This window comes from Macrobrachium nipponense, chromosome 6 (genome assembly GCF_015104395.2).
Source record: "Macrobrachium nipponense isolate FS-2020 chromosome 6, ASM1510439v2, whole genome shotgun sequence".
Classification (NCBI taxonomy): Eukaryota; Metazoa; Arthropoda; class Malacostraca; order Decapoda; family Palaemonidae; genus Macrobrachium; species Macrobrachium nipponense.
Genome location: NC_061108.1, coordinates 43468180 through 43487592, shown reverse-complemented (window position 1 = coordinate 43487592; position 19413 = coordinate 43468180). Strand labels below are relative to the sequence as shown.

Genomic DNA, 19413 nt, shown 5'->3' with positions numbered 1-19413 from the left:
AAGCACAGAATACTTACTTGCTGAGCAATGTAATTTATGTTGAGAGAGAAGTGAACCATAGTGGATGTATGTTGCTTAAGGGCACTGCGAGAAACAAATAAGGTTGGCTGCTGACTAACCCACTCTCTCGAATCATCTGCTACTTTACTGACATCAATTTCAAGTCCTACTCGCTCACAAAGGAAAGCAGGGACTTCACTGCCAATATCAAGGAAGAATTTGCCTGCAATGAAAGCACAGTCAACAATGAATACACCCACTCAAAGTACTAAAACACAAAGTTCTGTATAATATAATTTAATACAGTATGCAGTATGCAAAGGTTTCCAAAAGAATCTACAAAACAAGTAAAATGCAATAAAAAACAAATTACGAGCTAGAAAGCTATGATGTAAAATATTTAACCCTTAAATGCTGACTGGGAACAATTTTAATTTTTACGTCAAAATTTTTTGTGTCTCTCGGGGGGCCCGACTGGACGCTATTTTACGTTGCCATACAAAAGTTTTTTTTTTAATTTTTTTTAATTTGCGGAAAAATACTTTTAGGCCTACCAGCCGAAAACTCTTGAATCACGCGCCTTGGGGGATGCTGGGAGTTCACGGATCAAGGTGTGTTTTTGTTTTACAATCGATTACGCAGGCGTGCAAGCGCTAAATTTCTTTCTTGCCGCAGTAAAAAGTAATCTGTGACACATCTCGGAAATTATTTCGTCACTTTGATATAATTTTTGTACATTTTAAATTAGCCGTTACATGGAATATTATATATGAAAATGTGCACATTTTCATGTAGATTACAACAAAAAAATACTCATGATTGTAGCTTTCATCAGTTTTGAGATATTTTCATATATAAATATGTAACGATAATTGCCAAAATTTCAATCTTCGGTCAACTTTGACTCTACCGAAATGGTCGAAAAATGCAATTGTAAGCTAAAACTCACATATTTTAGTAATATTCAATCATTTACCTTCATTTTTCAACTAATTGGAAGTCTCTAGCACAATATTTCGATTTATGGTGAATTTATGAAAAAACTTTTTCCTTACGTCCGCGCGGTAATCTTCCGAAAAAAATCATACATGGGTGATTGTGGTAATGTTTGCACCATTTTAAAATTAGCCGTTACATAAAGTTTATATATGAAAATGTGTGCAATTTCATGCACAATACAACTAAAAACAACCCATGGTTGTAGCTTCATCAATTTTGAAATATTTTCATATAAAAAATGATAAGTGACAAATTTTCAACCTTCAGTCAACTTTGACTCTACCGTAATGGTCGAAAAACGCCATTGTAAGCTAAAAATGATATTGTTAAGATACAATAAAGTTTGTTCATACTTACCTGGCAGATATATATATAGCTGTATTCTCTGAAGTCCGACAGAATTTCTAAAACTTAACGACACACGTAGTGGGAGTTGGGTGGTTAGTACCCATTCCCGCCGCTGGGAGGTTGGGATATCAGGAACCATTCCCATTTTCTATCAGATTTCTATCTCCACTGTCTCCTGAGGGAGGTGGGTGGGTACTAAAAATATATATATCTGCCAGGTAAGTATGAACAAACTTTATTGTATCTTAACAATATCATTTTGTTCATGAAACTTACCTGTCAGATATATATATAGCTGAATACCACCTATGGCGGTGGGAGAGACAGAAAAAGGATTTTAGGAAAAACATATAAATGTAGATGATTGACATCTTGGTTCCTTACCTGTTCAGCATAGCTGACTTCGTGATTACTGTCACCCAACCTTGCTTCTGGCTTCACTAGAGTTACCAACCAGACAAGGTAGTGACCTGGTGTAGTTGGTGCGCTCTAGATGATCTGTCCGGGGACGGGACCACAATGTGACTAGACCATGGGACCATACTTCTGAGGGCAACGAGGCAAAACCACCACCTAAGTTAGCCTAACAACAAACTCCCATATACCAAAGGCTAAAGGAAGGGATGACCGTACTCGGCGGCCGACCCTACAACCATAAACATTACAAATATTAAAATCACCCCTACCTATTTTTCTATGGGAAAGGATGAGTGCTACCTCCTGCCCCCAAAATAGTGTCTGCGGCGACATACGGTCCGAGAGAGTAACAGCTTTACCATCCTCCCTGTAGGTAGTGCGAGGCGAACACTGAGTTACTCCTCCAAAAAGTAGCACTTAAAATGTCTTTAAGAGCCATGTTTTTCTGAAAGGCTATTGAGGTCGAAAAATAGCCCTCACTCGTGCGCATTAACTTTTATGCAGCTTAAAGTCGCTGTCTTTGCAAGAAGAATGCGCCTCCCCTTAATGGTATTTCTTAAAAAGAATGCCAGTGCATTCTTGGACATGGGCATGTTTGGTCTCTTGACCGAACACCATAAGTTCTCCGCAGAACCTCTACAATCCTTCGTTCTACACGAAGATACTCTCTAAGAGCCCTAACAGGACACAGGACTCTTTCTGGCTCTTGACCAATGATCTCTGCCATACCCTTGATCTCGAACGTTTTAGGCCACGGATTGGAAGGGTTTTTGTTTTTGGCCAGAAACGACATACCCAAAGAGCAGACCGCATTATGCCTTTGAAGCCGACGTGCTTACTAATAGCCTGTATTTCGCTAACCTCTCGCCGTCGCCAGAGCAGTTAGGAATACAGTTCTTCGTCAAATCTCGTAGAGACGTAGAGTAAAGAGGTTCAAAGCGATTTGACATTAAATATTTGAGGACCACATCCAGGTTCCACGAAGGTAACTTCGGTAGCGGCACCTTGGTCGTCTCGAAAGATCTCAATAGATCATGGAGATCCTTGTTATTAGCGAGGTCAAGACCTCTATGGCGAAAAAAAAACTACAGATAAGACGCTTCTGTAGCCTTTTAATGGTTGACACTGCAAGCTTCAGATCTTGTTTAAGATAAAGCAAGAAGTCGGCGATCTGTCTCACAGAGGTAGTGGTAAGAGGAAACCTTTTCTCTTACACCAACTTCTAAAGGCTGCTCACTTCGATTGGTAAACCGCGATTGATGAGGGTCTCCTCGCGGTGGCGATAGCTTTTAAGCCACTGATTTCGAAAAACCTCTCGCTCTGGCCAACTTCTGGATAGTCTGAACGCAGTCAGACTCAGAGCGGAGAGGTTTTTGTGGTACCTCTCGAAGTGGGGCTGTTTGAGTAGATCTCTCCTTAACGGAAGAGATCTCGGATAATCCACCAGGTAGAACATCACCTCTGTGAACCAGATCGCTGCGGCCAAAAGGGGGCGATTAAAGTCAACCTCGTCCCCTCCGATGCTGCGAATTTTCTCATCACAATCCCCCAGGATCTTGAAGGGGGGGAAAAGCGTAGAGATCTAGCCCGTCCAAATCCCATAGAAGGGCGTCTACTGCTACTGCCCCCGGATCGAGAACCGGGGAGCAATAAAGGGGGAGTCTCGCCGTCCTTGATGTTGCAAAAATGTCCACTAAGGGACATCCCCAAAGACCCCACAGCTCCTGGCATACGTCTTGATTGAGGGTCCACTCTGACGGCAATAACTGTCCTTGTCGACTGAGGAGATCTGCCCAGACGTTCTCGACTCCGGCAATGAACCTTGTCAATATTCGGTGACTTCTCTCTCCTTTGCCCAAAGTAGAATCTCTTTCACTAGAGCGAACAGGGAGCGAGAGTGTGTTCCTCCTTGTTTCTTCAAGTATGCCAGGGCTGTGGTGTTGTCCGAGTTGACTTGAACTACACGACGGGAGACTTTGTTCTGGAAGAACTGGAGCGCTAATTGAACCACTGCCAGCTCTTTGAAGTTGATATGCCAGGTTACCTGTTCCCCTCTCAGGTACCTGACACTTCCTCCCCCCCAGAGTTGCTCCCCACCCCGTGGATGACGCGTCGGAGAACAACACTAGGTCGGGGTTCTGAAGCTTGAGGGATATGCCCTCTGACAGCTTCCACGGATCGAGCCACCATCTTAGATGGTTCTTCACCTCTCCGAGATGCTTAACTTCATGTCGAAGTTGTCCTTGTCTGTCCAGTTGTCCGAGAGAAAGAACTGAAGAGGTCGGAGGTGTAGCCTCCCCAGGGAAACAAACTTCTCCAGCGAGGAAATGGTCCCCAGCAGACTCATCCATTCCCTCACCGAGCATGAATCTTTCCCTAGAAAGGCTGACACTTTTTCTATGCCTTGTTGCTGACGTTCCTGGACGGAAAAGCCCGAAAAGCCACTGAATCCATCTGAATCCCAGATACACGATGGACTGTGTTGGGGTCAGATGTGACTTTTTCGAAGTTCACCAGAAGTCCCAGGGACGCAGCTAAAGACAGAGTCGTTTGCATGTCCTTCAGGCACCGGGTCTGCGAGGAGGCTCGTATGAGCCAGTCGTCCAGATAGAGCGAGATTTCTGATGTTGGAAAGATGGAGCCACCTCGCCACGTTCTTCATTAAGATGGTGAAGATAAAAGGGGCCGTACTCAGTCCGAAACAAAGAGCCCTGAATTGAAAGACCTTCCCTTTCAGTACGAACTGAAGATACTTCATCGATTGGGGATGTATCGGGACGTGAAAGTAGGCGTCCTGTAGGTCGAGTGTACCATCCAATCTCCAGGTCTTAAGGCCCCCAGAACTGACTGAGGTGTCTCCATCTTGAACCTCTGCTTTTCTATAAAGAGGTTTAGACGACTTACGTCCAAGACCGGCCGCCACCCTCCCGATTGTTTCGGTACAAGAAACAATCTGTTGTAAAATCCTGGCGTTGCCAGGTCTAAAACCTGTTCCACTGCTCGTTTCTCGAGCATCTGCTCGAGCAGGTCGAAAAGTATCCTCCGTTTTGTTTGAGGATACGATGGGGACAAGTCCCTGGGAGTGGAAGTCAACGGGGGCGGCTTTGTGAAAGGATCTTGTAACCCTCTATGACTCCGAGAGACCAGGTGTCGCATCTCTTTCTCTCCAGGCTTCTGCAAACAACTGCAGCCTGGCTCCTACCGGTGGCTGAAGGGACGATCTCTCACTCTTGCCCCTAGACTTGGAAGGGGCTCTACCTCTAGGAAGGCTTCTTCCTCGGGGTGACGATCTAGCGGAAGTCCCTCCACGAAAGGGCTTCTGCTTTCTAAACGGTTGGGCTCCTGAAGACGTTGAAGGGCCAGCCGGACGTCTCGAAGACTGAGCCAACAGGTCTTGCGTGGCTTTCTCTTGAAGACTAAACTGCCAGATCCTTCACCAATAGCTTGGGGAAGAGATGACTTGAGAAGGGAGCATACAAAAGTTCTGTCCTCTGTGCGGGAGAGACAGACTTAGCCGCAAAGTTGCAATAAACGCGACCTTTTCTTCAGCACACCTGCTGAAAAATGAGAGGCTAACTCCTCTGAGCCATCCCTGACGGCCTTGTCCATGCATGACAATACACTGGACAGCTCCCCCAAGCTGATCGAGTCTGGCTTACGAGACTGGTTGTCTAAAGCTCCGAGACACCAGTCTAAGAAGTTAAAGACTGGTCCAGGTCTAAGAAGTTAAAGACTTCCAAGGACCTAAACAGTCCCTTCAAAAGATTGTCCAGTTCGGAAGTCGTCCATGACACTTTAGCTGAGGCTAAAAGGGCCTCCTTGAGGCATCAACCACGCTGGCGAAATCTCCTTGAGCAGACGTAGGAACCTTCAATCCTAATCCTCGCCTGTTTCTACCACATCCCTGCCTTACCGCTAAGTCTAGACGGAGGCAGGGCGAAAGTAGTCCTTCCCTTTGCTTTTCTAGACTCCATCCAGGCGTTAACCTTCCGGAAAGCTCTTCTAGTAGACAAAGACGTCTTCATTTTCACGAACCCTGGAGTCTTGCTTGCCTTCGACGACGAAAACTGTGAAGGAGGAGAAGGAGGGGCAGAAGGCTGGAAAGTATCCCCAAACGAATCACGAAGTAGCCGTGCCAAAACTTGGTAATCTGACGAAGCAGAAGTAGAAGGTTGTTCTTCGTCAACATCCTCAGAAGAAACCGCTAAGTTCTCCTTCCTTCCTTACCCGAGTGAAAATCCGAAGGAAGAGGGCACAAGTCCTTTCGCTCCAAGTCTCCTGTCCGAACGATGACGAGAAGAAGAGGGTAACGGATCCTTAACAGTCACAGGATCAGGAATCACCCTTAGAGGAGAACGTGAAGAAGAAGGAAGACGTGAAGCGTCAGCCAAAGCCTCGGGAACAACATCCGAGTGATAGCGAACTTCCACATTCGCGTCCACAGAGCTCTTACTACAACGTCTACTAGCGTCCATCTGAGCGTCCAACCTAGCGTCCTTCCGAGCGTCCAAATCAACGTCCGACCGAGCGTCCCGCAAAGCGTCCAAAGGAGCGTCCATCGTAGCGACTCTTCTAACGTCCCGCGAAGCGTCCTTACGAACGTCCCGCGAAGAAACTGGTCAGCTACCCGACTAGCGTACCGTTGAGCGTCGACAACTCTCATGTCGAAGTAGGGGCAGAACGCATAGAAGTCCATCCGACAGCAACAAACTCGTCGTCAGCAGAAGCGTCGAAGTCGGAATGCCGAGCGTCCTCTCGACGAGAAGAGAGAGGAGCATGATGAGATCTCTCTCTAACCTGACGTCTAACGTCACCTCTAGACGAACCCTGGGGAGCAGAACGAAGTCTAGAGGGCGAAATATCAGGAGACGGGGACGAAAGAGGAGCAATTGGAGAAGACTGCCTTGTTCTCTTGATCGGAAGTCTATCGTCTTTCTTGCGACGAGGAACCGTCTCCTTCTGCTTAGCAAAGTGTCCCAGTTGCCGTTGCATAGCAATGATGATCTCCGTCTGAGAAGTCTCCTTACGCGGAGACGAGCTGCGCTTGTGAGAAGGAGAGGGGCGAGGGGACGCCTTCTTCCTTCTCCCAGGAACAGCCTTGGCTCTAGAGCGACTGGGGCGCTCGAGGGCGTCATCATCAGATGACGTCCTAGACTTCTTCTGGGGCGGAAAAGCTACGCTTTCCGGAGATGAATGCCACTCAGACATAGCATGACGTGAAGCGTCTAGATCTTGAAACGTCTCTTCAAAGGTCGCGAATCCGGACGAGATTCCCACCCCTTGCTCGGGAGGACGCGTCGGAAGACGAGAAACAATCCTTCAGGATACGTCTCGAGCACGCTCCTTAGCAGCCTGGGAAGCGTCCACAGGAACTGCTGAAGGAGGATGTCAGATCGGTGGGGGGTCCCCGTAACCCTTCCCTTCGGCCTTCGACATGCCCTCTCCTGAGTCCTGGGAGTCCGGCAGAGGTCCCAGCCTAGAGGCGCTATAGGGCCGATCTGACGCCCCCTCCACTTCACTAGGGGCACTATCACTGCACTTATTTTGCCTTGTTTTCAAGGGCAAGCACTTTAGATTCAAGCGTCTTCAATGAATCCAGATAAGCGAAAGGGCATTACCCTCCGCAGACACCACTTGAGGGCCCGAAGGCAACACTACGGGGTTAGGAGACACAAAATCTAAAGGAGGGTTAGAAGGGGATACATTAAGACCCTGTCTGCTACCCGACTTACTCCTGGAGGAAGACCTCCTGATCCTATCACGTTCTAACTTATTTACGTAGGATTCATACGTCTTCCATTGTAAATCATCCAAGCTTTCACACTCATTACAGCGCAAATCATATTTACACTCTTGCCCCTACAACCCTTTACACAATGTGTGAGGATCAACCAAGGCTTTTGGTAGCCTAACCTTGCAATCCACTCTCGAACACACCCTGGCGCTAGCCGAACTACATCCAGACATATTTAAGGAAAAAAACTAAGCCAAATTTAAAACAGTCCAAAGTCACGTATGCCAAGCTATCGATCCAAAACCAAAAAACCAAAAAGTCAAGAGGATACTCAAGCAATGAAAAGTTTTCCAAAATCCTGAGGCGGAGGTGTGTAAACAGTTGTTTACGACACCGGCGACAGAAGAAATCTGATAGAAAATGGGAATGGTTCCTGACACCCGCCTCCCAGCGGCGGGAATGGGTACTAACCACCCAACTCCCACTACGTGTGTCGTAAGTTTTAGAAATTCTGTCGCACTTCAGAGAATACAGCTATATATATATCTGACAGGTAAGTTTCATGAACAAACTCTTATATTCTAGTAATATTCAATCATTTACCTTCATTTTGCAACAAATTGGAAGTCTCTAGCACAATATTTCCATTTATGGTGAATTTATGAAAAAAATAACATTTTCTTTACATCCGCGCAGTAACTTCCGAAAAAAATCATATGTGCGATTGTGGTAATGTTTGCACCATTTTAAATTAGCTGTTACATAAAGTTTTATATATAAAAATGTGCGCAATTTTATTTAGAATACAACATGAATAATTGAAGGTGAAGCTTTTCTCATTTTTGAAATATTTGCATATAAATTACGATAAATAGAAAAAAAAACCACGTGGGTCAACTTTGACTCTTACTGAAATGGTCGAAAAAACGCAATGTAAGCTAAAAAACAACTCTACAGTCTAGTAATATTCAGTCTTTTATCTTAATCTTGAAACAGATTCGAAGTCTCTAGCACAATATTTAGATTTATGGTGAATTTAAAAAAAAAACTTTCCTTCCCTCCGCGTGCGGATTCACCATCACACATCTCTGAAATGTGTACATCCCATTCTCGGAATATTTGCTCCATTTCATAGAGTTTTATATATGGAAATGTGCGCAACTTCATGTAGAATAAAACAAAAAATATTTGAAGGTTGTAGCTTTTTTATTTCCGAAATAATTGCATATAAAAAATATATATGAAAATTGACATTCGGTCAAATTGAAACTCGTCAGATATGGTCAAAAACTGCAATTGTAAGCCAATACTCTTACAGTATAGTAATATTCAATCATTTGTCTTCATTTTGAAAGAAATTGGAACGTCTCTAGGACAATATTTTAGATTTATGGTGAATTTTTGAAAAAAAAAATTTGTTTACATCCGTGCGTTACGAATTCATGCATTATTTTGTGATAATATTTTCTCTGTGTTGCTTTTATCATTTTACAATGTGTATACCAAAAATGATTGCAATTTAGTGTACACTAAAACGAAAACAAAAAAAAATTAACTCGTTACCTTTAACCGTTTTGCACATAGCGCGATTTGAATACAATTATATATGAAATTTGTTTTCGCCCTATCATATATCGCATTATTCATATATATGATAATGATAATTTTTTTCATTTCTGATGGTTGCATACTAAACTTCAGGCAATGACAAAAAAGGAGCCAAAAATGAACTCTTAATCTTGAAAACTAAGCGTGCTGTGATTTTTTGAAAAAAATATTTTTTTCCGCTTCCGCGCTCCACTCTGAAAGAACCGGACCTCGGCACACGGAAGATGATTTTTAATATACCCTTCGGCGTTTAAGGGTTAATGTATATAGTATGCAAAGGCAGTCCCTGGTTATTGCGTAGTTCCATTCCAATAGCTAGATGATATGCAAAAATAACAACCTTGAGTCAGTGATTTTCAGCGCTTATCGGCACCAATAACCAGATTTTGGCACTGATAACAGTTATGTATGTATCAGTACCAATACTTTATTATCTGTGCCGATAACTGAAAATCTTCACATCTTTAACACGATTTTGGCACTAAATGAGTGCCATATATATATATATATATATATATATATATATATATATATATATATATATATACTATACATATACACACACACATACACACAACACACACACACATATATATATATATATATATATATATATATATATATATATATATCTATATATATATATATAGATAATATATATATATAAGATATATACAACACCACACACACACCACACCATATATTATATATTATATATATATATATATATATAATATATTATATTATAATATATAATATATACATTAGTACCTCGAGATACGAAAATTAATCCGTTCCGAGGCGCCTTTCGTATCATGAGTTTTTCGTATCTTGGACCATATTTTACATGTAAAATGGCTAATCCGTTCCAAGCCCTCCAAAAACACCCCAGTAAATTTCATAATAAAGCTAAATTGACCTATAAACAATGAAATACTACAACAATTCGGACCATTCAATACCTAAATTAAGAATAAAAATGTAAAACCTGTAAATAAAGTGTATATTAGTGTACAAGAAATATTACTACTGTAACGTAAAATGTGGAAGCTTACCTTTTCGAGTGAGGCTATCTCCGAAAGTGGTGGCAGAGGAGGAGGAGGACAAACGGCAGATACGTACACTTAACTTTACGAAACATACAAAAATGTCAAAAAAACAAACTAAACTTTACAAAACACATTAACAAAACTGTAACACTTAACGTTACAAAAAACTTAAAATAAAATTTATTTTGTCTTTTTTTTATTTTTACATTTCTTTTTACATTTTTATACTTTACGTAATTTCAATTTCTTCACCACCAAATGGATGCCAGTACGTTTACGGAATTTTTCTAACCAAAACCACCGTGAGAAGCCTTGAACTTTGGGTTGCCATTGATGTCCCCCCTATGCCGTCGTCTTCGGCTTGGGCAATCAAGTCGCCGAAAATAGCGCTGGCCTTCTGGCAGATTGCCGTCGCGGTTATCGTATCGCCATCGATTTCTTTGTCCTCGATCCATACAAGAAGCAGCCTTTCCATTTTATTATGCACATGGCTCCTCTTGTTGGACAAAATAGTCAACGCCCTTGGAAGGTGTAGCTGCTTTGATGGCTTCTTCTGCTTAAGGATGGTGCCTATCGTCGACGGATTTCGGCTGTATTCCTTAGCGATCACACTCAACCGCAAGCCAGCTTCATACGTTTTTTTATTATCTCCATCTTTGTCTCCATAGAAAAGCATTATCCTCTTTTTTCTGTGAACTTCAGAAACGTTCTTAGGAACCCATGACTATTATGAACTGTACGTAATTAAGTTACGTATGTAGTACGTATAAATTCGGTTCTCACAACACTATAAAGTACCACAACGAAATCACTAACGAATTTATGATACAAAACGAAATTGTTGGACTGAACGAATGCCGCATGTGTACGATAAAGCTTCGGGTGCGAAGTGGCCGAGCGAAGGAACGCCACCACGTAAGATGCATGATGGGAGGGATGCTGTCCAATAGGAGAGAAGGATCTCATGGCTTGGCTAGCATCAGGAACCAATGGAGAGCAGGAGGATGGTGGCGAGTCTAACTAGAACTAAGATGGCGGCGTGCGGCGCGAGTTTCAACATTGTTATCGGGCGAATCTCAGACTTTCAGAAACCTTTCGTATCTTGAAAACTTTTCGTATGTAGAGCAGTAAAATTTTCGTGTCAGCTTTCGTTTATCTTGAGTTTTTCGTAAGTTTTGAGCTTTCGTATCTTGAGGTTTTTTGTTAGTTGGAGCCTTTCGTATCTCGAGGTACCACTGTATGTATGTATATATATATATATATATATATATATATATATATATATATATATATATATATATATATATATATATATATATATATATATATAGATATCTACTATATATATACACATATATACATATATATATACATATATGCATATATACATATATATACACACATATATATATATATATATATATATATATATATATATATATATATATATATATATAGTAGTGCCTCAAGATACAAAATTAATCCGTTCCGAGGCGCCATTCGTATCATGACTTTTTCATATCTTGGACCACATTTTACATGTAAAATGGCTAATCCGTTCCAAGCCCTCCAAAAACACCCCAGTAAATTTCATAATAAAGCTAAATCGACCTATAAACAATGAAATACTACAACAAATTGGACCATTCAATACCTTACTTAATAACGTAATGCAAATTAACCTGTAAATAAAATGTATTAAGTGTACATGGTATAGAAGAAATACTGTACATAAAATGTGGAAGCTTACCTTTCAAGTGAGGCTATCTCCGAAAGTGGCGGCAGAGGAGAAGGAGGACAAACGGCAGATACGTACGTACGTACATACACTTAACTTTACGAAAACGCATAAAAAAATGTAAGGAAAAACTAAACTAAAATTTATGAAACACATTAACAAAACTGTAACACTTAACTTTACAAGAAACTAAAATTTAAAAAAATTTTTTATTTTTTTATTTTTTAACTTTTTTTTTTTTTTTTTTTTTTTTTTTTTTTTTTTACTTTACGTAGTTTTTTTTTCTTACAGAATTTCAACTTCATCACACTTTCAACTTTCTGTTTTTTATTACTTGGTTCTTCCTTTTTGCTTACAACTTTCTGTTTTTTATCACTTGGTTCTTCCTTTTTCCTTACTTTCTGCTAATGCTAAAGGCCTCTCTAAAAAATAACGATCCAAGGAAGATTGCTTCTGCCTACTTCAAACATGTTCCTGAAACGACTCAGGCAAACGTCATCGAACTGCGCAAGCATACGACCTGTGTGAGCCTTTTCGGGGTGTCTTTTTTTCTATAAACGATTGCACTTTATGAAAAGCGGCAATCTCCCACAAGGCCAGCGCGTAGTGTTCATTAACAGCTGCCCGTCTTGATAATTATCTACTAATGTTGCACCTTATGACACTGTTGGCCCTGTGTCCATCAAAACCCTGTTCAACCAAATGCTCTCTCTGCAACTGATTTGGGTACTGAATGTTCGGCTGCCGACCTTCAACATAAACTGAAGTGCCTTGATTATAGTACTGGTATGCATGTTGTAAATGATTGGTCAACACCCTCTGTTCAGCAGGGAGTGGAGATTTTCTACAACCTTGCAAAGTTTCCAGTTATCCATAAGAGAGACCTTGATCACTTATCCCATGTGAGAGATCTTGGTCACTTATCCCACGAGAGAGATCTTGGTCAATCATATCATATATGTCGTTACTCAAGAGGTGCTCTTCTTTTTCCATTTTCTGTGAAAAGAAATGAGAAATTTTTTTTAAAATACACATGACACAAACACCATCACAATGTCAACTCTGACTAGTAGATTCAGAAATAGTTGACGATCCAGAAACAAATACCGCGTGCGTACGATAACGATGCTGGTACCGAGTGGCCGAGGCACGCCACCATGTACATAGATGTATGATGGGAGGGATGCTGGCCAATAGGAGAGAAAGATCTCATGGCCGCGACTAGCATCAGGAAACCAATGGGAGAGCAGGAGGATGGTGGTAAGTCTACTAAGTTGGCGGCGTGCGAGTTTCAAAATTGTTATCGGTGGTTCGGGCGAATCTCGGACTTTACAGAAACCTTTCGTATCTTGAAAACTTTTCGTATGTAGAACCGTTAAATTTTTCGTATTGGCTTTGTATCTCGAGTACCACTGTATATACTATATAAATATATATGTATGTATGTTGTATGTATGTATGTATGTATGTATGTATTTATGTATATATATATATATTGTATGATGTATGTATCGTTGTATGTATGTATGTTGTTGGTTATGTATGTATGGTTTATGTATTATATATATAATGTTATTATGTTGTATGGATGATGCATCCCATTATGTATGTAGATGTATGTATGTATGTATGTATGTATGTATGTATATAATTATAATGTTAAGCAAATACCACAGGAAAATGATACACAGAAATCCAAAGCCTTTTGTCTTTACTATGACATTGTCAAGGAATGAATGAAATACAGTTGGAAAGAAAGTTATCAGGTAAACAAAAAGATCAAGAATACCAGATGAAAAATTGTCAAAATGGTAAAAATCAAAGAGATGATCTAGGATTATCGGATATCACACAGCCACAAACTTAAATATAGATTTATCCCTAACAGAAACTCAAACATATCCATATAGTCCAAAACACGTAAAAACTGAATATATTAATATTGTTGCTTATATTAATTCTTGGCTTATTTAAACTCGATGCCTTCATAATGAAAAAAGTTGTAGATAAATATGAGCAACAAAATAAATATATTCAGTTTTTACATGTTTTGAACTACATGGATACATTATAGTTTCTGTTAGGGTTAAACCTATGTTTAAGTTTGTGACCGTGTGATATCCAATAAGCCTAGATTATCTCTTTGATTTTTACCCTTTTGACAATTAACCATCTGATATTCTTGATCTTTTTGTTTACCTGATAACTTTCTTTCCAACTGTATTTCATTCATTCCTTGACAATGTCTTAGTAAAGACGTAAGCGCTTGGATTTCTGCCTAACATTTTCTTGTGGTATTTGCTTATTTAATGAAGTCACATGCATCTATTGTGATTTTTTAAGCACCATCTCATAGTCATGGTGTGTGCATGTGTGTGTGCCAGAGAAAGTTTCCAAGAGGACTTTGAGCGTTAATCGGAGGCAAATGGAGGCCAATCCAAACCTTACTGCAAAAGAAATTAAGGAGAAGAAACCAAATCTCATCTCAGACATCTCTATGAGGACGATCCAGTGAACCCTGCAGAAGAGACTCGGTTACAGAAAAGTCACTGTATGTCAAAAGCCACTGATAACAGATGCACATTAAAAGAAAAGAGATTTTACTCTTAAATATAAGGACTAGGGTACTGAGAGGTGGCATAGGATCTTGTGGTCTGAAGAGGCCACGTTTTATGTGAGTGGTGGCCAAGGCAAGAAGGTTTAGAGTACTCATGCGTCAGACCTCTTTGATCCCAAGCGGATTAAGAGTATACTGTAAAGTTCCACCAATACTTAATGGTTTGGGTTTTTTTTGGGTATGGTGGCCTGGGGGATCTAGTAGTAATGCCAAGGAATGAGACTGTAAATAAGGAGGTTTACTATATGTTGCTTAACATACTGGAGTCCTCCTTTGAAAAAACAGAACTTACCATCAATTCAAGCTTACGATCAATTCTACCTTCAAGACTGACAATGGCCAGATACAGGAGTATGTGGTACAAAGGTAGGAAGACTGGAGACAGAAAACAATGTTGAAAAGTGGGAAGGAGGTATGGAGGGAATATTTTCAGCACTAGGGTTAGGAGTAGAATCAAGGTTACGTTGCCCTAACTGATGCTCTAACTGCTGTCTCTCGCTTCCTATCCCTATTGAGTTTATCAAGAAAGGAAGGCAAAATCTTCCATTGTTTTTCCCCCAGTCTTTACATTCGTCGCAAATATCTCTTTTCGAACAGGAATGTCCCCCTACAACTAGCACAAATTGTGTGGGAATCGTAAGTAGATTTAGTCAATTGGTGCTACACCCCTCCTGACAGTACCTAATACTAGAGGGACTGGAAACATACATAATGAAGTCAAAATTAAGTTGAAAATTTGCTGGTTATAAAAACCTAAGCTAGCACTAGTAATAGAAGCTATGTCAAATTGAAGAATACTCCCCCACATCCTGAGATAAAACCAAAAGACTGATGAGAGAACAAAACAGAGCTACTGCAAACCATCAATGTTGCTCAAGAGCCAGAAGAAATGAATGAAGCTCTTCTGCTTTGTTGTTCCCTATTGTTCCCCAAAATCAATAGAAGCACTGGTTCGGCTTTTAAATTTTGAGCTATGCACAAGTGGAAATAATAGCAATGTAATTACTTGGTAAGTTACTTATATAAACATAAGCCTTGAATCAAAGGTACCACAGGTGCAGTCAAATATCCAAACTCACAAGTTACATTATTAATAATGCAAGGTAAAACCTGGATTAGATATACTGCATGGGTCAACTATACATAATTTGAATTCTGATTTCACTAAGGTTAAGCATTTTATACCACTAACTGATCCATTTGAGTGTTTTTCTGTTACCTATTGTAAAACATAAGAAAGGAAATAAGTGCAACAAGCACCAAGTCAATTTCAATAAATCCGGTACTTATATCCACTGTTTAACCCTTTAAACGCCGACTGGACGTATTTTACGTCGACATTTTTTGTCCCTCGGGTGCCGACTGGACGTATTTTACGTCGACATACAAAAGTTTTTTTAAAAATTCGCTGAAAAATACTTTTAGGCCTACCAGCCGAAAACTCTTGAATCACGCGCCTTGGGGGATGCTGGGAGTTCACGGATCAAGGTGTTGTTTTGTTTACAATCGTTACGCAGGCGCGCAAGCGCGAATTTCTTTCTTGCCGCACTAAAAAGTATCTGTGTCACATCTCGGAAATTATTTCGTCACTTTGACATAATTTTTTTACCATTTTAAATTAGCCTTTACATAAAGTTTTATATATGAAAATGTGCGCATTTTTAAGTAGAACAACAAAAAAATACTCATGATTGTAAGCTTTTATCAGTTTGAGATATTCTCATATAAATAACGATAAGTGCCAAAAATTTCAACCTTGCGGTCAACTTTGACTCTACCGAAATGGTCGAAAACGACAATTGTAAGCTAAAACTCTTATATTTTAGTAATATTCAATCATTTACCTTAATTTTGCAACTAATTGGAAGTCTAGCACAATATTTTGATTTATGGTGAATTTATGAAAAACCTTTTCCTTACGTCCGCGCGGTAACTCTTCCAAAAAAATCATACATGCGATTGTGGTAATGTTTGTACCATTTCAAATTAGCCGTTACTAAGTTTTATATATGAAAATGTGCGCAATTTCATGCACAATACAACTAAAAACAACCCATGGTTGTAGCTTTTATCAATTTTGAAATATTTCCATATAAAAAATGATAAGTGACAAATTTTCAACCTTCGGTCAACTTTGACTCTACCGAAATGGTCGAAAAAGGAAATCCGACAATTGTAAGCTAAAACGCTTATATTCTAGTAATATTCAATCATTTACCTTCATTTTGCAACAAATTGGAAGTCTCTAGCACAATATTTCGATTTATGGTGAATTTATGAAAAAAAAAACATTTTCTTTACATCCGCGCGGTAACTCTTCCGAAAAAAAATCATACGTGCGATTGTGGTAATGTTTGCACCATTTTAAATTAGCCGTTACATAAAGTTTTATATATGAAAATGTGTGCAATTTCATGTAGAATACAACAAAAAATAATTGAAGGTTGTAGCTTTTCTCATTTTTGAAATATTTGCATATAAATCACGATAAATAGAAAGAAAACCACGTTGCGGTCACTTTGACTCTACTGAAATGGTCAAAAAACGCAATTGTAAGCTAAAACTCTTACAGTCTAGTAATATCAGTCATTTATCTTCATCTTGAAACAAATTCGAAGTCTCTAGCGACAAATATTTAAATTTATGGTGAATTTAAAATAAAAACTTTCCTTCCCTCCGCGCGCGGATTCTCCGCCACAAATCTTCGAAAATGTGTACGTCCCCCCATTCTCGGAATATTTGCTCCGTTTCATATTAGGCATTTCATAGAGTTTTATATATGAAAATGTGCGCAATTTCATGTAGAATAAAACAAAAAATATTTGAAAGTTGTAGCTTTTCTTATTTTTGAAATAATTGCATATAAAAGAATATATATAAAAAAATTCGACATTCGGTCAAACTTTAACTCGTCAGATATGGGTTGAAAACTGCATTTGTAAGCTAATATTCTTACAGTATAGTAATATTCAATCATTTGTCTTCATTCTGAAAGAAATTGGAAGTCTCTAGACTATATTTAGATTTATAGTGAATTTTGAAAAAAATATTTGTTTACGTCCGCGCGTTACGAATTCATGCATTATTTTGTGATAATATTTTCTCGTGTGCTTTTGATTGTTTTACAATGTGTTATATACCAAAATGATTGCAATTTAGTGTACATTACAACGAAAAAAAAGTAACTTGTTACCTTTACCGTTTTGCGCACAGCGCGATTTTGAAATACAATTATATATGAATTTTGTTTTTGCGCTATCATATATTGCATTTATTTATATTATGATAATGATAATTTTTTTCATTTCTGATGGTTGCATACTAAACTTCAGGCAATGACAAAAAAAGGAGCCAAAAATGAACTCTTAATCTTGAAAACTAAGCGCACTGTGATTTTTTGAAAAAAAATATTTTTTCCGCTTCCGCGCTCACTCTGAAACACCTCCGGCACACGGAGACTTTTTTTTTTTTTCACCGCTTCTGCGTTTAAGGGTTAATACTGTCTAGATAATACCTGAAGGGTATGATAAAAGGTATATAGTACTAAAGTATATATGTACCTAAAGTAAACTATCCATCAAACTGTTCTACAGAATGTTCAACACATACGTAGTACATTAATCCAAAAATGGATAAAGACTTCAATTGTCTGGTAGCATACAGACACAAAAATGAAGAAAATGTGAAAACCAAAATCAAAATGTCATGTGATGGTGAAAAAGTCTAGCAGACAACATTTCTGCTAATTTCACACGAAAAATATTTCTTTATTGAACCATCACTGCACAAATAAGAACATGCTGTTGCAATACTTATAATGATGCAAGCAAAATATACACTTACTATAAGCAGTGATGTACAATTCCCTGTTACAAATCTAATATAAAACTGCTCAATTTCTGTGTTGTCCCAATTTGGGCACAATGAAGCATATAGTATTCATGCTCTTAGAGCACTCAAAAAATTTGGGTGATTCACTGAGTTCATGCTTTTTCAGAATGCCAATTTCTAAACAGAGGAAAAACACTGGAATCCAACTATCAAACAATCAGTCAGACATGACTGCATAGTGTGGGAAGTTGGCCAAAGGTAGTTGTGCAAGCTGATTTCTCCAAATGGATTATCTTTTGCTTCTCTACCTACCAGAAATACCAGAGTTGTCTCCTGAAGTGCTGGCAGAGTTACCTGCATGAAGTCCAGTTTTCCTTTTCTTTCGGTTCAGCTTAGATGCCTCCGATTCAATAATGTCTACTCGCAAAATCTCCACACTTCCAGTAATTGACACATTAGCTCCCAGCTGTTCAAGGGCTCCTCCAGTGACCTAAATAGAGTGACACATAATTAAATAGTTACAGGAAGGATAAATCTACTAAACATTTTCAAACCTATTCTCAACACAAAAAATAAAGTTATCTACATAATGAAAACAAATAACTTTGTTCATATCTTTACCTGTTGAGTTATAACTCCAATTGCTGATAATAATGGCTCAAATATTACATGAGCCTCCAAAAACTGGGCACCCTGTGGTTCTGGAACAACGGTAGAATCTCTGATAGGGAGATGCTCTCGCTTCTCACTCCCACACTCACTAACTGGATGTAGACCACTACCCTCCTAAAAAGAAATTGGGATTACTAAGATCACTTGTAGTTAACAAACTGTTACTCTTGCTAATAAAAATATGCAATCTAAAACTTAATGATACAAAACACATATACATTAGTCTATAAATCCATGATAACATTATGTGAGTGCCTAATAGATTTCTAAACTTATAAAACAATGGTTAGCAATGGAGCAATGGGTTGTACACCTCTATCTCAAGGATATCTCCAGTTTCACAGTCGAACATTATCTTTGGCCACAGAATAAATAAGCATTTTCTCACATACAAATGCAA

The 19413-nt window shown here is 39.3% G+C and overlaps 1 protein-coding gene across 1 annotated transcript in view; it reads right to left on the bottom strand.

The window, feature by feature from the left end:
* Positions 1–19413, bottom strand: part of LOC135216294 (bridge-like lipid transfer protein family member 1) — a 661298-nt gene that overhangs the window by 42684 nt on the left and 599201 nt on the right. The window contains exons 21-23 of the mRNA XM_064251460.1: positions 18963–19127; positions 18696–18831; positions 18–223 (exon numbers count right to left, since the gene is read on the bottom strand). Of these exons, the coding sequence (XP_064107530.1) occupies positions 18–223; positions 18696–18831; positions 18963–19127 (507 nt within the window). The remainder of the gene's footprint in view (positions 1–17; positions 224–18695; positions 18832–18962; positions 19128–19413) is intronic.